The sequence below is a fragment of the Dendropsophus ebraccatus genome, chromosome 13 (assembly GCF_027789765.1).
Source record: "Dendropsophus ebraccatus isolate aDenEbr1 chromosome 13, aDenEbr1.pat, whole genome shotgun sequence".
Lineage (NCBI taxonomy): Eukaryota > Metazoa > Chordata > Amphibia > Anura > Hylidae > Dendropsophus > Dendropsophus ebraccatus.
In genome coordinates, this window is record NC_091466.1 from 73876013 (window position 1) to 73897932 (window position 21920).

Consider the following 21920-nt stretch of genomic DNA (forward strand, 5'->3'; position numbering starts at 1 on the left):
ATTTAGCAGTGTAAGCAAGCGCTATGTACTCTATGTCAATATATTGAAAATAATAAGACTTACCCCTCCATGCTCCTCTTGGTCTCCGAGATCCCCCACTGACACTTCTGAGCCTACTCAGCCAATCACTGGCTGCGGGGCTGTCCTGTCTCAGCCAGTGATTGGCTCAGCGAGCTGTCACTGCAGAAACGGGTTCTGAAGTGTCAAGAGCGGCAGCGGTCAGAAGGAAACGCAGTAACAAGCCAGGACGACACCAGGGAAGCGTGGATTGGTATACCTTTAATCAGCCGTGCATCACCTATTACACAGAATGATGTGCGGTGGGTAATTTGCAAACATATTGAAAGACAACAATCAGACAGCAATCGACTCCTCGGCAGATCATTGTCTTTATTACACAGGGCGATATCTGCCAGATTTGGCAGATAATCACCCAGTGTAAAAGTAAGTTCACACTAAAGAATCAGTGTGGAGAAGTTCTGGCAGATTCCGTGGTTCGTACCCATTCATGGCGGCGCACATATCTGCTGGCTCCATAAACACCATTCTATGGCCAGGCTGATTCGGCATTCTGCCGAAAGAATAACATGTCAGTTCTTTTAGCGGAACACGGATTCGGCCCGGCCATAGAATGGCGTCTATGGAGCCGGCGAATATGCACGCCGCTTCAAATGGGTACAAGTCACAGAACCCGCCAGAACTTCTCTGCGCAGATTCCGTAGTGTGAACCTGCCCCAATAGGGCCCTTTAGTTGGAGGGTCTGTCTTTAATAGGTACGAATAATTAAGGCCTTTAACCCCTAGACGACCCAGGGCGTATAGTTACGCCATGGAAGTCTGTCCCCAGACGACCTAGGGCGTAACTGTACGCCCTGGGTGTTTCTCCCGCTATGAAGCGTGCTCCGGAGCGGAGCGCGCTTTATAGCAGGTGGGGGCCGGCTGCAGTGAGCAGCCGGGACCTCACCGGTAATGACATGCTGCAGCGTGTCATTAACCCCTTAAACGCCGCGATCGCGGCGCGACCGCTGCGTTTAAGTGTAAGTGACAGGGGGAGTCCCCTGTCACTTACCGATCGGGACCCCCGCAGTGTGACTGCGCGGGTCCCGATCGGTAAAACGGACTGCAGGAGGTCTCTCACCTGCCTCCATGCGGTCCGATCGGCGATCTGCGACTCTAAGCCTTCACAGGCAGGCTCAATGAGCAGATCGCCGATAACACTGATCAATGCTGTGCCTATGGCATAGCATTCATCAGTGTAGAAATCAGACTAATGTATGTACAAGTCCCCCAAAGGGACTTCAAATGTGTAAAAAAAAAAAAGTTAAAAACACTAACACACTACCCCAAAACCCCTCCCCCAATAAAAGTTGAAATCACCCCCCTTTCCCATTATATAAATAAAACATATAAAAATAAATAAATAGATAAACATATAATATACCGTAGCGTGCGTAATTGTCCGATCTATTAAAATATAACAAGCGTCATTGCGAATGGTAAACGGCGTACACGAAAAGAGGGAAAAAAGTGCGCGGATTACCTATTTTATGTTACATTATATATATAAAAAAATTAATAAAAAGTGATCAAAACGTCCGATCTTCACAAATATGGTATTAATAAAAACTAGAGATCATGGTGGAAAAAATGACACCCCATACAGCCCCGTAGGTGAAAAAATAAAAACGTTATAAGCGTCACAATAGGCCCATTATATTAATATTTAATTGCCAAAAAAAAGGATTTCATTTAAAAAAAATATATAACATTAGAGAATCTGTGTAACCTGCATATGGTTGTGTTCGGGCTGACCTATAGAATAATAGTATCATGTCGCTGTTACCATATAGTGCATTACGTAGACACAGGAACCCCCCAAACGTTACCATATTGCATTCTTTTTTGCGATTTCACCAATTTATATCTTCATAAATAATATATTTGGAATTCCATCATACATGTTATGGTAGAATGAAAGACGCCATTTCAAAGTACAACTATTCCTGTAACAAATAAGCCCTTACATGGCCCTGTAGATAAAAAACTGAAAGTGCTGGAGCTCTTAGAAGGGGAGGAGGGAAAAACGGAAACACTAAGATCAAAATTTGCGCGGTCCACTGGGTCATTTTGGGCCTGGTCCTCAAAGGGTTAAAGGAGAAGTCCGGTGAAAATTTTAATTAAAGTATTGTATTGCCCCCCAAAAGTTATACAAATATCCAATATACACTTATTACAGGAAATGGACATAAAGCGCTTTTTCCCTGCACTTACTACTGCATCAAAGCTTCACTTCCTGGATAACATGGTGATGTCACTTCCTGGATAACATGGTGATGTCACTTCCTGGATAATATGGTGATGTCACAACCCGACTCCCACGGCTGTGCGGGCTGTGGCTGCTGGAGAGGATGATGGCAGAGGGATGCTCAGTGTCCCTCCAGTGCCCTGTGTCCCTCAGTGCCCCCCTGCCATCACTCTCCAGCAGCCACAGCCCGCACAGCCGTGGGAGTTGGGTTGTGACATCACCATATTATCCAGGAAGTGACATCACCAAGTTATCCAGGAAGTGAAGCCTTGATGCAGTAGTAAGGGCAGAGAAAAAAGCAATTTATAAGCATTTCCCGTAATAAGTCTATATTGGTGATTTGTAAAACTTTTAGGGGGCAATACAATACTTTAATAAAAGTTTTTGCTTGACTTCTCCTTTATGTTCCTGTATGGTAGTTTTCAGAGGAGTATAAAGTGGAAAAGTACCCATGTTTCACTTTACAGCAGTTGTAACTTCTATAAACTATGGTGATATAACCGGTGGCGGCACTGGCTCCTCGTCTTTCGAGGTAGAAATCCTAAAAATAAAACCCTTGCCCATCACATATCTTTGGCATACACTATTGATTGATGGGAACTGATGTTGCAGACAAGTGACGGGCCACGTTCACCACACATTTAAGTACACAAGTCTGTGCGGCTGCCACTTGTGTCCTCAGTCTAAAGCTATTATATTTGCACACTTGTTTGGCCAACACCTATTCCTGCCAACTCTAATGTACAACACTGAAATTAATTGTTGTAAATACCCCCTCACATTCCCACAATAAAAGCTGTATCCATCATCATCAGCTACTGGTATTCAAATGCTGAGCGATTGGATTCCAGAATGCTCATCTCTACAATTAACCTTTCATTTCTCTAACAGAACTGAAAATTTCCAACTATAACTATAAGTCTTTATAATTTTTTTTTTTTTTTTAAGATAATGTCTGCTTGTTCCTATGACATGAAGAAGTTACATAATCGCCAAGCAACAGCTGGATGGATGTAAGTTAATTATTTTCCACTGTGTAACAATTGCAGAGATCGGTGCACACTGCAGTGCATATAAGGGTATTCTGCTGGTGTGAAAAATCACTTGAATTTTATTTCTATTGCAGATATCAGAACACAGAGAAGGATGTACAGGTGTACTATAAGGCCTTCTCATCACCCACAAAGCATGGCTTTATTGGAGCCGGGGTCATTAAGAGGCCACTTCATGATGTCTGGTGTGTGGTGAAAGACATTAGTGCAAGGCGTTTGTATGACCACGCCATCCTCACCGCCTCTGTACATGAGAGAGTGAGCAGCAATATCCAGCTGGGTGAGTAAAGAGTTGTGTGTTCCTATCTCACCCAGTCATTAGGAAACATTTCACGCAGTCACACGTGTACAGAATAGATATTAAAGGAGAAGTCAGGTAAAAATATTTTATTAAACTATTGTCCCCCAAAAGTTATACAAATCACCAATATACACTTATTACGGGAAATGCTTATAAAGTGCTTTTTTCCCTGCACTTACTACTGCATCAAGGCTTCACTTCCTGGATAACATGGTGATGTCACTTCCTGGATAACATGGTGATGTCACTTCCTGGATAACATGGTGATGTCACTTCCTAGATAACATGGTGATGTCACGACCCGACTCCCAGAGCTGTGCGGGCTGTGGCTGCTGGAGAGGATTATGGCAGAGGGACACAGGGCACTGGGGGGACACTGAGCATCCCTCTGCCATCATCCTCTCCAGCAGCACAGCCTGCACAGCTCTGGGAGTCGGGTCGTGACATCATCATACTATCCAGGAAGTGACATCACTATCCAGGAAATGAAGCCTTGATGCAGTAGTAAGTGTAGGAGAAAAAAGCACTTTATGTGCATTTCCCGTAATAAGTCTATATTGGTGATTTGTACAACTTTTGGGGGACAATAAAAATTTTCGCCAGACTTCTCCTTTAAGTATCTAGATAACATGTTTTGAGTTGCCATCATAACATGTTTTAAGTTGCCATCAGGTTCTCTACTAACATGAGTAGTAATAAAATTGTGCCATATGCTACTTTGAAACTTAGATATTTCGTCATGACAATACTCACAGTTGTTGGATAGTATCTGCTACTAAACAAATAAAGTGTGATAGAATATCAAAGAATATAAACACAATGTACAGAGTTCAATTTGTGCTCAGAGACATCATATAACAGTAAAATGTTATTGCTGCTGCAACCAATACTAGTGATGGCCAAGTTTATTAAAGTGAATGTACCACCATGCCCAGGCTGAAGCACTGGAGGCGGCCGACCCACCCTTAGTGGGAGGAAACCCTAGTCCCTCTATGATAGGGTTCCATTGATTCTAATAGAGTCACGTCATGGAGGGGCTGGAGTTTCTTCCCACTAAGGGTGGGTCGGCCCGCCTCCAGTGCTTCAGCCTGGGCCTGGTGGTACAGTCACTTTAAGAAAAAAAATTATTAAAGGGATTATCCAGTGTTTTAAAAAAAATCATGGCCACTTTCTTCCAGAGAAAGCACCGCTTTTGTCTTCAGGTTAGGTGCGGTTTGCAGTTAAAGGAGAGGTCTGGCCAAAAATATTTTTTTATATTTTTTACTTATAGAAAGTTAGACAAATTCCTAATGTACATTAATTATGGGAAATGCACATGTAGGGCTATTACCCTTAATTTAGTAGATCAGGGAGGCTATTCTCTCAAAAACTGTGACGTCACGAATCAGGTGTAATTCCTATGGAGTGTCCAGCAGGGGGTGCACTTTATGTAGAAGCCTATGGCACTGTATTGAAGTCTATGTAATGTGGCGTAATGCTTTATAGATGCAGTAAGTTTATGGAATAATTTGGGGAGCAAGGACACTTGCTCTCCAAATGGAGGGCACCGAGCAGGGAAGGATAGAGGTGCTGGTGCATCTCTCTCCCCCCTCCCTTCCTGCTTGGTGCAGTGGGACAGATACACACTACTACTCCTCCCATCATCTGCTCATACTATGAGTAGATGATGGGGGAGTAGTACCAGGGAGATCCCGCCCCCCCCCCCCCCCCAGCCAACATCCTCCATCTCCAGGCTGGGAGATGGGGGATGTCACCTAGGGAGTCTTGGTGATGGGGATCTCCCTGGTACTACTAGTAGTACAAGGGAGATCCCCATCACCAAGACCCCCCGCCCTCCCAGCTAGCAACCCCCGCCCCTCATAGCATGAGCAGATGAAGGGAGTAGTAGTGTGTATCTGTCCCATTGCACGGAGGGAGGAGGTAGATGCACTGGCATCTCTCTCCCTTCCTGCTCGGTGCTCTCCAAATTATTCCATAAAGTACTGCATCAATAAAGCATTACACCACATTACATAGACTTCAATACAGTGCCATAGACTTCTTCATATAGTGCGCCCCCTGCTGGACACTCCATAGGAATTACACCTGATTGGTGAAGTCACGGTTTTTGAGAGAATTTGAAGCCTCCCTGATCTACTAAATTAAGAGAAATAGCAGTATATGTGCATTTCCCATAATTAATGTACATTAGGAATTTGTCTAACTTTCCTTAAAGGACAAGTGCCATGAAAAACTTTTTCCCAGTAATTGAAGCACATTACAAAGTTATATAACTCTGTAATGTGCTTCAATCACCTATCTGCCTCCCTTCCCTGTCTTTTCCCCCCTCCACCCCCCACCAGGAAGTGTCCTGACTCACACAGACCTGATTACTGTCGTCACCATCACCAGGCAGCTCCTTCTTGTGGGGATGAGTCATCAGCAGGAGGGCTGCTCTAGCTCCTGTTACACCAGCCTCCCCCTCCCCTCCTTGTCAGGTGACTCTGCTTGCTCAGCTTATCTTCTCTAGTGACATGACTCCTTCACTGAGTCCACGGCAGCAGGAGAGAGGGTATGAGGGGAGGGGGGAGCTGCCTATCTGCCGGAGTCAGTCGGAGGGAACATAAGCAAGGGAGATGTGACAAGTGATGGCTTGCAGTTGTTCAGCCAATGGTAGCTGAGCAAGCAGAGTCACCTGACAAGGCAGGGGAGGGGGGAGGCTAGTGTAACAGGAGCTGAGAGAAGAGCTTGGTGACGGTGACGACAGTAATCAGGTCTGTGTGAGTTTCTTACACTTCCTGGTGGGGGGTGGAGGGGGGAAAAGACAGGGAAGGGAGGCAGATAGGTGATTGAAGCACATTACAGAGTTATATAACTTTGTAATGTGCTTCAATTACTGGGAAAAAGTTTTTCATGGCACTTGTCCTTTAAAGGACAACTCCCATGAAATTTTTTTTTAGCTTATTTAACACACATTACAAAGTTATATAACTTTGTAATGTGGTTAAATACCCGGTCTGGCCCCCTTCCCCCACTTTCGGACCCCCGACCCCCCCGCCCGGAAGTTAAAGAATATATACATTACCTATTACGATCGTCACGGTCCTCTTCTCCCGGGTGGCATCTGGTGACGACGACGTCAGAGCCGGGGGGCGATCCGGGTCTTCTTCCTCCTCGGCGTCTTCATAGAGAGTGAATGGGACAGAAAAGGGTGCTGGTGCACATGCGCACCAGCAGCCTTTTCATTGGCTGAAGCGCATCACATGGCTTCCAGCTTCGTCAGCCCTGATTGGCTGAGGTTGCTGGAAGCCATGTGATGCGCTCCAGCCAATGAAAAGGCTGCCGGTGCGCAAGCGCACTGGCAGCCTTTTCCATCCCCAGGACGGCGGGCGAATGGAGTGGCGATCGTCACCGGAGGGATGGTGAGTATGGTGTCTGTGTTTTTTTTTGGGGGGGGGGGGGGGGGGGGGGTCCCGCGGGAGTTGTCCTTTAAGTAATAACATATTAAAAAATAAGTTTTTGCTGCAATTGTCCTTTAAGCTCCGTTCACTTTAATGGAACAGAGTTGCAAAAACTGCACCAAAACTGGAGACAAGAGCGGCGCTGTCTCTGGATGAAAGCGGATATGTTTTTGTAGAGCTGGAAAACCCCCTTAACATGAATAAATATTAAAGTACTTGGCATAATGGGATATTAGGGGTTGTGCTAATTTTTAATTAATTCTTTTCTCCCTATAGTTCATGTAGTGACTGACACGTCCCTTTGCTACCTAAAACAACCCAGAGACTTCTGCTGTATGGCTGTGGAATTTAAGCAGGTGAGTAGAGATCAACTAAAGTCCTCCACTTAATGAGGACCTGTGGCTTCTACATAAGACAAGTACTATCCTCGTCCAAGTAAAGCCATGGTGTTTTTACAAAAACAGGTTCACTAATCTCTGGTAATCCCACACCTAGATGTAGTCAGTGAATCTCATGACTTGTATTGTCTCGTGTGTGTTTCCTGCTCATAGGAGAAGTGTTACAGCCTGTGCTTCCAGTCTGTGTATGATGAGTCTATGCCGCGTCCTACTAAAGACACTGTACGAGGAGAGCTCCTGCCCAGTGCATGGATTCTACAGCCCGACACCATTAATGGAGAGGCCATCACCAGGGTTATTTACATGATACAGGTAGGAATCATTATTGGACCTGAGAAGGGGTTAAACCAAAGCTTTACGGGGCTTCTGGGACTATAATATTGAGGGGGGAGGAACTGAGTTTGACACCTGTGGCCTAGAAAAGAGTCAGCATTTAATGTGTTATTCTGAAAACATTTAGTACATACCCTTAGTATATGCCATAAATGTTGGACACGTGGAAAGTAACTGCTAGAACCCTAAATATCTGGACAATGTAAGGGCCCATTCACACTGTAGAAAACAGGTGGAAATTCAGAGCAGAATCGCCACCGCTGACTCTGCTCGGAATTCCGCCTGCCTCAATGTTAAGTAGAGAGAGTCTCCGCAGCTCTCCACTGAAAGAATTGACATGTCAGTTCTTTCAGTAGAGAGCGGAAGCGCCTATACTTAAGAGGTGGAGTCCTCAGCGGGGATTGTGCTCGGAATTTTCGCCTGTTTTCCTCAGTGTTACCGAACCCTGAGTCATCTCTTACACATCATGAGAGACTGACTGCACAGGGGAGAAATGTGACACAAGCGATAACCTAAGGTGACTTTCTGTGCTGCATTATATTACAGGGAAAATGTTTAGTTATTGTATGTATTTTTCCCCCCAGGTGGACCTTGGAGCCCCAGCGATCCCTTCTAGGCTTCTCAATGTGATTAGTAAGCGTCAGCCTCTGGTGATTGCAAACCTGGCTCGCTTTCTGTCCAGGTAATCTAGAGGAAGTTACAGACTACCAAGACTGTCAATGAGTTCTTGTATCACTGGGTCACAATGTAGCATCAGGCTGTTGTGGGGCAGCCATGCCAGATCATGGTTATATTATTCACCTGTAGCTGAAATATATTTAATACTTGTATGATGATCTTCCTTAATGGAAAATTTGGGACTGTAGGTTGTATAACTGTAATTGTATATCTGTTTACAGGGTATTCCCATCTGGGCATTTTTGGTGTATCCAGAGGTGGGTCCTCCATCCATCTATAACACAGCCTGTAGATACACCATAGATAGTCTAGATGGGAATAATCCTTGACGCTAACACAGGGATTTAAAAAAACAAAACACTAAACAATGCAGCTTTCCTGCAGCATGGCTTAAAGTCCTACTGACTGGTGTCGGCCTGGCCTGAAAGAGTATTGAGGTTCCAGAATAAAGTGCTTACATTGTATAATGAACAATTATGAGTTTCCAATATTCTGCCCTGGTCATATGATGGACACAGAGTCTGTGACAGGACATAGCTCTGATAACCGTATTGGCATGAACCATGCCCCCACCTCCATCACAAGACCAGGGTAAATCTTCCCCCGGTAGTATGCAGATTCCTCTATAGAAAATTGGAATTGCTACAGAAAATATATTGGACATTTTTTAGACTTACAGTGTAAGAGTATGACGATACACCTGTTATAACAATACCCATAAGTACATGGCCACCAGTCACATAGAAGCTGACCTGAATGGGGAAGGTCCCTCTATATACCAGCTATGTGACTTACAGCCAAGGATCCCCAAGCACTGAGCAGCCTGAAGAACCAATTTGTCTGTGATTGTAGCACTGTGAACAAAGGTACATTTCTGTATATCCAATGAGACAAAATCTTCTGTATGCAGAGTGCAGGTTGTATAGAATATGTCACATACACTTCTGAAATATAATAGGGTACCAATAAGTTATTCTAAGTTAGCAGGACTTATAAGCTTCGTGCTGGACATGGAGAGTTCCTAACTAGTGTCTAGCAGACCTGTTTAACGGTTTGGGTTCAGCTTTTGATTCCTCATAGCTGCAGAGGTTGGATGGAGCCTATGATTATATCCATATTTTCATATTTCCTGTCTGTGAAACACGGATGTAGAAGTCCTGAACTATTTCCCCAGACGGTATAATGTATCAACATCATGTTGGCAGCGGGAAAACTCACTGAATCGCTGTGGCACTGTGATGATAGAACCGGGACGATTCAAAGAGCTTCCCCGCTGCCGACATGACGTTGATACATCATACTGTCCGGGGAAATTGTCCAGGACTTGCATTTAATGTCCATGTTTCACGGACAGAACATGGGATGTGTGAATGAGGGCTGCATCCAACTTCATCAGCGACCGGTAAACAAATCAAGTCTTTATGCTATAACTAGGGAGCAGAGACTGAACATGCACTGAGCGTCACAGGCACATCCCTGAACTACGTCAGCCTTTAGTGTAGAGATGCCCTACTGTCAGATGAGAAGTAATATACAAGGTGAGAACTTACCTTACCTGTAAATTCCTCATCTATGGATGGTCAACTTGAATACATTCGTTATATACATATAACACATATATGTGTTATATATACAGGCAGTGAGTAGCAATATTTCAGTGACTGCTATATAAATAAATGACTGCTCCTCCATTTACAATAGGATTCTGCATGTTGTATTTCAGTAGCGCTGTACAAGTCAAGCATCCAGTTTTAAAACTGAGGAATGGGCCTCATGGCTGCTGACGGCAACATAGCAAGAAATCACTTCTTAATGTGCTCTGTGATTGGTTGCTGTGAGCTATTCAGTTTTGATAAATGAGGCCTCTGGTTCTTCTGTAGCAGAATAAATATAATGCAGTCAGTACTGAGGCGTGACAAGCAGCTTTAGTCTTAGTCTTACAGAAGGTGTTGTCTGTAGTGTTGAGCGCACCTTCCCGACTGTTCAGCAACATTCTCTAATCCTGAGTGCTCGATATTAGACTTCAGGCAGCTGGAGAAGTTGGGTGCTGACCTATGGCCGTTTCCAAGACTCCCTCCAGCTTCTCCATCTGCCAGGAATCAAACACTTTGGCAACGTTCTCTGCATCCAAACACTAACAGTCAGGAAGTCGTCTCATCACTAGTTATGTAGCATTAGGAAAATAAAATGCTTTCATCCAAGAACAGCACCACCTCTCCCATCTACAGACTGTTTATTAACCCCATTCACTTCAGTGGAGTTAGACTGCAATACCAGAGACAACCCAACACAGGCGTGGTGCTGTTCCTGGAAGAAAAGCAGTCATGTTTTTCTAAACCTGCACAGGTCCTTTAAAAGACAGATTGTAACACAGCTTAAAGGGTTATTCTGCTAAACTTCATTCTTTCATAATGCTGTATGACTTTACTAAAGAAAATGCATATATATTTTTTTTTATGTTTCCATTTACGAGCAGCAGTATGGCCCCTCTGCTGCCCCCAGTGGTTCTGATGGAATCTTGCAGTGCTGCATAAGCCCTGGTCCTGACACAGTTACAGAGACTCCCCTAATGTCTATTCTAGTGCATATTATCATTAGAATAGACATTACAGTAGGTGAAGCCATCTGTCTCAGCAGCGTTGCAGCACAGTAAAGCAGACGGAGCGATCACTGACAGTGATCCCCACCCACTCTGCTTTACTGAACGGCGGCTGCAGCGCTGCAGAGACAGACATCACCCCTAAGTGTAAGGTCTATTTAAATACTAACATGTATTAGAATAGACATTAGGGGAGGATCAGTATCGCTAAGACCTCATTCACATATTTGTACGGCTGTATCACAATGATACATGATGGCGGGAGATAAGCGAATCTGTTCCGTAGCTCATCTGTCCGTGTATGGACCATATTCACTGAACGTGGGAATAAGGCCTAACATTGCATCGCAAACTGTTATGGGACTAGGGATTTTTGAAGTCTTGCAGTTCCTGAGACAGCCACAGATGGCAGCAGAGGGGCCCTTGTCGCCCCTTACTGTTGCCAGTCTATGGAAACACAAAAATTTCTTCAATAAAGTACCATAACTTTATTAAAGAGCTGTAGAAAAACCCTTTAATTACATTATGATCAGAGCATATAGCCTAACTGAGGACTTGGTCTATAGTTTTACCAGTTAACATTTTGTTTGATATTGATTACAATGCATTTTTGCTTGTTTTCTAAGACCTGTGATAGAAGTTCTACACAAACCTGTTTTCTAGTTCTGTCATAAAAATAATCTGAAATTCAGACATTTTCCTGCAAAGGTCAGAAATCACAAGTAGCCCTCCATGATGTATACCCACCCACATACTCATCTGGCTTCTTAGGCCTATAACTGGCTCCATTACCGTGTACCACTCACCAACAAGGAGGAGAAATGACCTGGGTCAGAGGTCACAGCCCGCCGGTAACACAGACTGTATATACAATGGCACATATGACTGCAGACGTGGACGCTCCTGAGGAGACTGAAGGATACAATTTTCTGTACAGTGAAAATAGTTTATTTTTATATAAATGTATACAGTTTTATATGTTTACAATCTAAGTTATTTATATTTACACATTTGCTTGCATTGAATTTGTATCTATTCCTGTATCAGAATGAAGACAAATACAGATATTTGAAATACAGCGACTCCCTCTCCTGATTTACTGAGAAATAAAAAGTTGTTTTTTTAAATACTATAACCTGTAAAATCTGTCATCCGAGCTTAGACAAACTTTGTTGCCCTTTTCCAAAAACATCACCGTCCCTGTTCACAGCTTGTGTATGGTGTTGCAGTTTAGCTCCAAGACCAGACATAACCCATTGAGAGGGGGTGGGGGTGAATCTGACATGTTTTTCTAATCCGTGACAACACTTTTTAGGATAATGTTCACACAACGTTTTTTTTTCTGCCGTATTTTTTATCTCCGTATTTGTAGCTTAAAATGACGGACGTCCAAAAATATGGCCATAAAGTGTCTGAAAAAAGACGTTGTGTGAGCCTCAAGTCCCTCCCCCACTTAAAGGGTAGGGGATAACAAGCTGAGATGGGAATACTCCTTTAAGACCTGGCCTGCACAGCAACTCATTGTTGTGGACCTGTTCTAGTCAGTTTTCTTTAGTGACACTGGAGATTAGATGACATGGATAAAAACAGGGTTCCGTTTATTATGCATTTTCCAATTGGAGAACAGAAATAACACTTTATTTAGCACTACAAAAACATGACCACTTTCCCCCCTCTCTTGTCTCCAGTTTGGGTGGGGTTTTGTAACTCCGTTCCATTGAAGTAAATGGAGCTTAATTGTAAACTGCACCTGACCTGGAGACAAGAAAGGGGAAAAAGTGGCCATGTTTTTGTAGTGCTGGATAACCCTCTTTAAAGGGGTTATCCAGCGCTACAAAAACATGGCCACTTTTCCCCCTACTGTTGTCTCCAGTTCAGGTGCGGTTTACAATTAAGCTCCATTTACTTCAATGGAACGGAGTTACAAAACTGGAGACAAGAGAGGGGGGAAAGTGGCCATGTTTTTGTAGCACTGGATAGCCCCTTTAAGGATGGAAACCTTCAGTCCTTCAGATGTTGCAAGGCTACCAAACCTAAGCTAAAGAACTAAAGGTCCCCATCCCTGCTTTACATGCTAAATATGAACAGCGCTCAATGACATCAAGCAGGGATTGTGTCTAAGGTGAGCAGCAGAAACCAGGCATTCCTTTATTTTACCTTATTAAAACAAAGCCTGATATTTGGTGACCAATTATTGTATTATAATCGATGAACCATATAAAATACTAAATGGCCTTTTTAAAAACAAAACAAAAACAGTGTAGTCAATGTAAAACTAGAGACACCTCTTCCACATGGAGACATATATTTAACATTTGTGATTTAATATATAAAACACGAATTGCTAAAAGTCAACGCACCAGTTATCAAGATATTAGGTAATACACCTGCTGAAGGTCTGCTTAAAAACTCCCAAAAATTCTAAGTTCAATTATTTAGGTCAGGGATGGGGAACCTTCGGCCCTCCAGCTGTTGCAAAACTACAATTCCCATCATGCCTGGACAGCCAAAGTGACGCTTTGGCTGTCCAGGCATGATGGGAATTGTAGTATTGCAACAGCAGGAGGGGCGAAGGTTCCCCATCCCTGATTTAGGTAATAATACATAGAATAGAGTAGAGAGTGGACCTGTCCCCTGAGCCAAAGCAAAGGCAGATCCACTTCAGTCACTTACTGTATTACTGGTCCATAAAAATACATATATTCCTCCAGAAAATAAGAAAATTTTAATATATCAAAAACTCTGAATAAAGTTGTGCTTACAGCTCCGGGGCGAGTTGGTTGCAGGTAGCAGATAAACACGTTCACTGACGGCTTCTTGTCCTCATTCACTCACAGGTGGGAAGTGTAGCACAGATAGCAGCAAGGAAAACACAAGCAGTGATCCTGGGTCTAGCTGGGAGCTATGATTCCAGTCACTGTGTGGGGCACATGTATACAGGGGGAGTCCTTTGGTTCCTCAGGTTTCCTTAGAACTTCAGATCCAAGAAGTAATTTATCCAACTCCATCAATAGGTCCTAAAGAGATGGACGAATATTTAATTCATAATGATACTTTAGATAAAACACTTTTTTTTTACATGTACTGGTAATAGTCCTGAATGGATAATTTTTTACTTACTGAAGTCCACTGGCACTCCTGCAGTCTGCAGATATCAGCGTGCTGTACAAGCCTCATGTCCGTCAGCTGTTGTAGCATGAACAGGAACAGCTCCCACTACATTACCAGGGCGAGAGGGAAAAAACAGCATTTATATATGTTAGTTATGAGTCATCGTCGGTTTCCATTCTGAAACATTGAAGAGTTTTGCTTGCTGGATTTGGACTGGACCTGTGTAGCTTGATAAGTTACAATAAAATCTTGTAGCTGTACATGAAGTCAGTGTAGCCCTGGCCCAATTTATCCAGATCCCATCTCACCTTGCAGCTCTGAACATGCTTTATGTTGGTGATGTTTTTGTCACTAAACATTAGTTGGATCGGCACCGGAACCCTGAAGTCATTCGCCCAAATGGTAACTAAAGATTTCAGGACACTCCTGGCTTCTTCAAGCCTCCTGCTCTGCCCTTGCACACTATCGTCCCCAGACATTGTGACGCCCAGCAAAGGAACCTGACCAGACACTGAAAATTTGGAAAAGAAAACTCTGCTTAGAGGAAAGTGCAAACTAGTTACCAATTGGTCTACACATTAATCTGTTCTTACCTAGAAGTGAGGCTAACTCCACTGTACATTTTGCAAGATGATGCTCTGTTGTAGTGGTTAGATACTGTCAAAAGAAAATTTTATCTCAATCATAACAAGAATACAGAAAACTAACATTTAATTTCAAAGGAAGAGATTGGCCCTTCTCTGACACAAGGCAGTAAGCATTGTTATAGGCTGAAGAGATGATCAATGTGCAGAAACCTGGCTGTTGTGGTGAGTGACTAAAGATGTGTCTCATCCACATGTGCACATTTATACACTTTGAACACTAGATGATGGCATAAAAATGCAAGTAAACGTCACAGCTAGGGATAAGCAAATCGAGAAAAGCTGGATCCAGTCCTGGGAAACGTTTCCTGGGACTGGATCCAGCTTTTCCAGACACCCCCCGAGCAGAGCAGCTGACTAGCCAATGGCTGAGACTGGCGAAGGGCTTCACTATTACTGTATATTCGCTCATCCCTAGTCACAACTAGTAAATATTAGCACTTCAGACCAGCCATCAAAAAATAAAGCCGTAATTGAATTCAAGAAATGAAACATATCATTGATACCATTCTGCAATTCAGAGTTTCTGAGAGACGACCAATAAAACTTTTCAATTCTGTGATCTCTAGCCCTTCATCATCATCACGTGGCCCAAGAGCAATGCACAGAATTTCCTAAGGAACAAAGAAAATCCAAATAATTTAAATCCTAATGACACTTTATGTACATAAAACCAGAGAACCTTCATTTCTCACTATACTGAGAAGGGGAGATTTATTGTTCAATAATAACTCATGTAACTGCTCACAGTTACCTCATCAAGTGACGTCCCAGGGACATGCAATGCATTTACAAAAGAGCTTCTGGAGGGGGCGCTGTCTGCAGCTTTTAATAAATCTATATTGTCACAGGAAAAAATTTTCACGCAGGTGACAACTGTAGCAGTTTGGAAGAAGCAACATGCTAAATCTGAACTAGCATCTACGGTAAGTGCACATAGGGCTTAGGCATCATCAGTACAGGAAAACAGAGAAACTATTTTCAGTTTAGAATATGTCAGAATGAAAAATAAAAATGCACCTACTTTTATTTGTGTAACAAGCCTGGAAGGGAGTGTTACTCTATGGAGGCAACCTTCCCGACATCCCTTCTTCACATCTGCACCTTCCATTGAGGATATCACACTCTGAGACTTTACCATGTGATTGAATGTGGCCTTCACGTCCCTCCTTATTAATGCTGGAATACACAGATTGTTACTAATAGAATAACCCATCACTATAATATCCAGGACAGATGTTACTGAAGCTACCTGAGATGTTTGTATTCAGCCATGTGCACGCCTTCTCTATTGCCAAGGACACCGCAATTTCTTCGGCACTACGCAGAACCTAGTATATAAACAGCAGATGTTAGGTATAGATGTAATACAGACCCTCCATATACAGGCATGTATTTCGTAAAATGTTATTGGAGCCTTAAAGAGACAGTCAGCAGGTTTATGGTGTCTTATCTCAGGGTAGCATAAACTAGTTACCAAGAAGCTGAACAGAATGATGTATCACTTACATTGTTCTGTGCAGCTGATCCAGAGATATCCTCCTGAATAACATGGACAATAAGTAGTCCTCTCCATTATGTGCATGAGCCCACTAGTCCTGGATATTCATGAGAAGCAGAAAACTCCACCCACCGGCTGCTGATTGGCAGTTATCTATCCATGCTGTGTACAGGCAGTCAGCTGTCAATCAGCATCCGGAGGGCGGGGGGAGGGGTGTGGTAAGAATCCTATTCTCCTGCATATTAGGAGAACGGCTGAACAGAATGATGTAAGTAATACACCGATCTATTCAGCATTTCTGTCACTAGATTAAATCTACTAACAGATTCCCTTTAACAACTATATTTCTGGGTTTTTATTGCACATGCCATAAAAGAAAGAAATACCAAATTGCTGTTAAATTTGTTACTGCACTGCTCAAAAGGGAGAGCAATACTGATCAATAAATCATATACATCCCAACAAGGTAAGAATACAAAAATGCAATTGAATCTGCAGTTCTGTAGACAGAAAAGTAAAAGTAATAAGTGTCGGGATATGAGGATGAAAAACATTATTTATTTAAAAAATATTAGACAAGTATGAATATAAATGCACCCACACATGAAGACGTCTCCTCGGGCAGCAGCGCTCTGACAGCCTCTGGAGCCTTCTTTTTACAGTATCTACAAAGAATAAGAAAATATATAAACAAACTAGATACAAAGCAGAGACTTTGATAATACTGAATCTTAAAAAAAACATCCTGAAATATTTGACTACGCTGCTAGATTACTGATCTGAAACCTATACCAAATATAATCTAGCTGGATAGCAGAACACAGGGGTGCAAAAAGATGAGACAGCATACATCACATAGAGTTTAGTACAGATGAGGGAAGGGTGAGTACCCTTAATGAAGTTAAGCTAAATCAAGGGTAGGAAACCTTGGCTCTCCAGCTGTTACAAAACTAAAACTCCCATCATGCCTGGATGATGGGAGTTGTAGTTTTGCAACAGCTGGAGAGCCATGGTTCCTTACGCCTGAGCTAAATAGACATAAGTTTTCATAAAGTATTAGAACTGTATAACAAAAAAGACATGAATCACACGTCTATGTGCTCTGCTTACTCTTGGCCTCTGGGCAGAGCCTGTCGCCCGTCTTCACAAAGTCGGACGATCACACTGTCCAGCAGCTTGCTATTTTCTGCACTGTCCTCGGTTACTTTACCCCTCAGGATGGCCTCCGCCTGTTTCACAAGATCTGCCACCAGAGTCGCCCTTATGGGAAAGGAAAGAAATATAAGGTGGTTTGTATTTTATACAGTAATGCATCAGCAGCATAATAAAGATATTAAAGATGGGGTAAAGGACTAAAGCATAGTGATTACCACTTCATATCAGAAAAGGAAGGATCTCAGCATCTGCAACCTTACCAATTAAAACTCCTGACACGTCATGACGACATTTTATAAAATCATAGCCTACTGCCAACGTCAACAAGTAATAATATGCCGACAGCGTTCCTCGTTTTAGATTTATATACACACTGATCTGTATAAGGAGTTTAAAAGAAAGCCGGAATTCTGAGCCCTATGAATATACATCTGTTATCAGCACAGACAGTAAAACCCATAAAAATATAAGGTTTAAAACATGATCATAGTTTTAGGCCTCCTACTCAGGTCTATGTGCTGTCTTCAAAGCCAGGTACTGTAAGATGCATGGACAGAACACGGTATCGGGGCCACAAGACTAAAACTTCAAATAGAAGCACTCACTTGATGTGTTTGACACAATTGGATCCAATACGTTCAGCCACAAACTCGACAGATCTGCGTAGAGATGGCGGCTGATTATGGAAGAACGCTTGCTCCAGTTCTGCCTGTGTAAAACAGCAAATTAATCCAAAAGTTCATATAAAATATATACATAAAATTTGGGTTCCTGCGCTTTGCACTGGTTTCTTCATGTGCACCAGCCCACTCTAAGCACTGGATGTGGGCCTGGTGCCTCTACTGTAATGATATCCTCTCCCCCTTCGGTGATGCGGCTCCAATAGAATCAAGTATGGCCGCGTCACCGAGGGGAAGGGATATAATTACACTGGGGGTGCCGGCCCCACATACAGTGCATAGAGCGGGCTGGAGCACATAAAGAAACTTGCACCTGTAAAGGTGACGGGAAAAAGCCTGTCAGCGGGATAGCGGGACATGTCACATCCTGGGTCCCCACTCAGACCAGGAATCGGCAGGGGATTTGCTCAGATAATTGTGCAGATTTACCTTCATGATTAAATCTAATACAACTATTTACCTGAAGTTTTTTTTGTGATAAAGTTGGTTTTGGCATCAGGGGCTCGGCAGCGGTCGGAGTGATTTTTCTTATGAAACCTCCATTCTTTGCTCCACAGCCAGCCACAAAAGAAACAAGCAACTTCTTCAGTTCTCCTGCATGGAGAAAAGAAAAGCTTTATAAATGGGTGAATTCACAGCATTGATCATTGGAATCTGAAAAGGATAGTTTCCCTTTCCAAATGCTTCAATTCCTTGTCTTTTTCCCTGTAAATATACAGTCTGACATGTGAAGTGCTGTGAATTATGTTAGAACTGTATAATAATAATAATTATTATTATAAGTTTAATATAAGTATTAAAGGGGTTCCCAGGATTAGAAAAAGCACAGCTACTTTCTTGCAGCAAAAACAGCGCCACACCCTGTCCAGGGTTTCGTGTGTTATTACAATTCAGCTCCTTCAATGGAAAAGAGCTGCAAAACTCCATCCAGACTGCGGTCAGGAGAATTGCTTATTCTGGGACAATGCAGCCAAGTTTTTCCAAACCTGTAAAACCCCTTTAAATATTATAAACAAGACATTATGGGACCAACCTGGTCTCATAGAACCAGAGAATGGAAAACAGTACGTGTCTGCCAGCATCTCTCCCCACTTGTCCTTGTAATCAATTAATAATATTTGAAGGTTCAGAGCCTGACCCATGAAAAAAAAAACCTTTTCACAAAGCTTAAACAAAACCTTTTCAAAGGACAGGCACGCGATAACAGTACAAGGAAATTTATAAGGTGCCAAATTGTAGTCTATTTTTCTTCAATTAAAAAGCAGTCCCATACAGCATTTAAGTGCATAGACTGTATCCATGTTTCCAGGACTCCTGGGGCTGCATCCAACTTCCTCATCCACCGGTAATCAAAAGCCGAAACTCCTGGTATCGGACAGACACAAGCTTGCTCGAGTTGCCCTAATTTCTACTTACATCTGTAACCTTACAAACACCACTCACCAATATAAGGGCAACAGTTGTACAAGAGTTGCTGATCTACCAATGGTACACTGTCCTACAAAAACAGAAATGAAAGTAATACAAGTCATATTGATCATCACTCCGTTTTAATAAAAACAGAAATAATTGACTGAACAGAATAAATGACTACTTGACATAAGTGTGTATGTATGTATGTATATATATATATATATATATATATATATGTACATATATGTGCGTTTGTGTATATACATATATCTGTATGAGTGTATATGTACATAAGTGTGTGTGTGGCTGTGGATGTTTATGTATAAATGTGGGTGTAGGCCTATGTATATATGTGTATGTACATATATATGTGTGCATATCTACTAAGTGTGTGTATTTATGTATTTGTGTGTGTATATGTTTATGTTTATGTGTGTGTGTGTGTGTGTGTGTGTGAACTGTTATGTAATTACACACTTACCAGTCCCTGTATAGATACCAACAAGTCTACTGAGATCTCATCCTGAACCGCTTCACTGTTGAAGAACAATTCCTCAGGCAATGCTGGCACCTGAACAAGACCAAGCCGCATGATGTAAGAAAACAGACCACTAGTAATATGGACTTAACAATAAAAACAATATCGTACGGCTGTAAATATGGTACCTGGAAAAGCCAGCCCAGAACCGCGAGAATCAGCAACTTGTTCAAGAAACTCATCTCCGTCTCGTCTCTTAGGATCAATTTATTCCTTTAAAGCAAAAAGAAAAAACACAGAGGAATCAATCACCTGCGTCTTACATCACGACCACTAATAGCCGTCATAACACAGCCGGTATTACAGCATAGGCTATGGCCACAGTGTAACAGCTCATGGCTGACCAGTCTTTTATAGGCTATTGATCAGCTGTTGATCGGTGGAGGGTGCAGACACCCGGCGCCCCTGCAGACCAGTATTCATTGCCCGTACTACAATGAGAGCATAGCCGGAAGCAGTAGTCTCTCTTCCCTGTGTAAAAGCGTCGCTGGTATACTGCAGCCTCGGATCCTATTCACCTCAGTAGGGGCTGAAGTTGCAGCACCCTGGTGCCACTGCCACACAGGAAACAGAGAAAACTGCTTCCGACTCAGTTCTTACTGAAGTATGGGCACCATACAGCTAACCGGTAGGCAAATGTCTGCACCCTGCCCATCAAAACTTCTACTAGGAAAGCCTCTTTAAAACGTATCTGTTAATGAGCAGCTTTACCCGATCATTGCGCAGTTGCTCCTGCCCTTGTAAGATCGGGCAACTATGGATACATCAACGCTGAGTGAGTTCCGTCCACAAGCCCAACTGAATCAGAATACGGTTTGTACATGAAACTCGACCTGCATGATCATATCCATAGTTACACGATCGTCCAGAGGCCGGAGCCACTGCACACAAACCGTGAAGACTTGCATACTGATGAGTACGTTATAAAAGGATTATATACTGTGGTCAGGTTGACACTTCTTATCACCTGTAAAGATGGAGTAATAGGCAGAACACTTTTCTGTAATAATCCAGATATGGTGCAACACAATCCACCAGCGATAGGTATTCTACTGCCCAAGGGACTGTCAAGACTGTGCGATGGTCCTGTATGGAACGTCTGAGTAACTGCAGGACATCTAACATTGGGAGGGTCTGGGGAGGAACAAAAATAGGTCAGGTAAGCAAATAATTAGTGACAAGGAAATGTGCAAGACAGAGGACAAAGGAGTAAGTAGTAGGGCAAAGAGAAAGATGGGAACTTATAATGCAAGTATGTCAGCCAAATTTACTATGACAGCTAGAGAGTTAGCGTTCATGCAACGCCAATGTGGATTTCCAAGCTCAGTGTTCGGGTCGGCCACTATACTGCCTGACTTAACAGTAGTCTCTTGATAAATCCGCATTTCTATGCACGATGTCCAGTCTATATCTATCTATCTCTTTTACCTGATTCCTTAAGGAGACTGCAGATTCCTGCAATTCACTAGAGAGCGGTTCTGTGGTTCTATAGGGTAAGAAAGTCACAAACCCCAGGAACTTTGCCAAAAGCCGTAGAGTCTGCAGAACTGAAGCAAAGCGAACTTTTTCATCCTGAAAAAGATTAGAAAACAATCAAATATTAATAAAATATGGCAAATAGAAATCTCACAATGTAAAACAATTCGTCCTTAGTGAATAACTTTTTTTTTTTTTTTTGTTTGTACAGCGCCAACTGATTCTGCATCACTTTACATAGCTTGCCAATTTTGGTCTCTGTCCCCATTAGGGCTCACAATCTAATTTGACTTATCT

General features: G+C 42.7%; 2 protein-coding genes across 6 annotated transcripts in view; one reads left to right on the forward strand and one right to left on the reverse strand.

Moving 5' to 3' along the window:
• The window catches only part of STARD9 (StAR related lipid transfer domain containing 9), a 103617-nt gene extending 91437 nt beyond the window's left edge, over positions 1-12180 (forward strand). For 2 of the 4 annotated variants that reach the window (XM_069951035.1, XM_069951038.1), the window contains 6 exons: positions 3253-3317; positions 3431-3636; positions 7374-7453; positions 7649-7807; positions 8413-8510; positions 11814-12180. In XM_069951035.1, the coding sequence (XP_069807136.1) occupies positions 3253-3317; positions 3431-3636; positions 7374-7453; positions 7649-7807; positions 8413-8510; positions 11814-11841 (636 nt within the window). In that variant the 3' untranslated portion in view covers positions 11842-12180. Of the gene's footprint in view, positions 1-3252; positions 3318-3430; positions 3637-7373; positions 7454-7648; positions 7808-8412; positions 9676-11813 lie in introns of those variants that run through there. The other 2 variants (XM_069951036.1, XM_069951037.1) reach the window with 2 other exon arrangements.
• Positions 12181-13645: 1465 nt separating this feature from the next.
• The window catches only part of CDAN1 (codanin 1), a 30854-nt gene continuing 22579 nt past the window's right edge, over positions 13646-21920 (reverse strand). The window contains exons 13-28 of one of the 2 annotated variants that reach the window (XM_069950065.1): positions 21576-21719; positions 21115-21281; positions 20276-20360; positions 20091-20180; positions 19640-19694; positions 18657-18790; positions 18122-18225; positions 17472-17621; positions 16963-17026; positions 16113-16191; positions 15885-16039; positions 15367-15474; positions 14810-14873; positions 14525-14727; positions 14226-14321; positions 13646-14122 (exon numbers count right to left, since the gene is read on the reverse strand). In XM_069950065.1, coding sequence (XP_069806166.1) covers positions 13997-14122; positions 14226-14321; positions 14525-14727; positions 14810-14873; positions 15367-15474; positions 15885-16039; positions 16113-16191; positions 16963-17026; positions 17472-17621; positions 18122-18225; positions 18657-18790; positions 19640-19694; positions 20091-20180; positions 20276-20360; positions 21115-21281; positions 21576-21719 — 1824 coding nt within the window. In that variant the 3' untranslated portion in view covers positions 13646-13996. The remainder of the gene's footprint in view (positions 14123-14225; positions 14322-14524; positions 14728-14809; positions 14874-15366; positions 15475-15884; positions 16040-16112; positions 16192-16962; positions 17027-17471; positions 17622-18121; positions 18226-18656; positions 18791-19639; positions 19695-20090; positions 20181-20275; positions 20361-21114; positions 21282-21575; positions 21720-21920) is intronic. The other variant, XM_069950066.1, reaches the window with a different exon arrangement.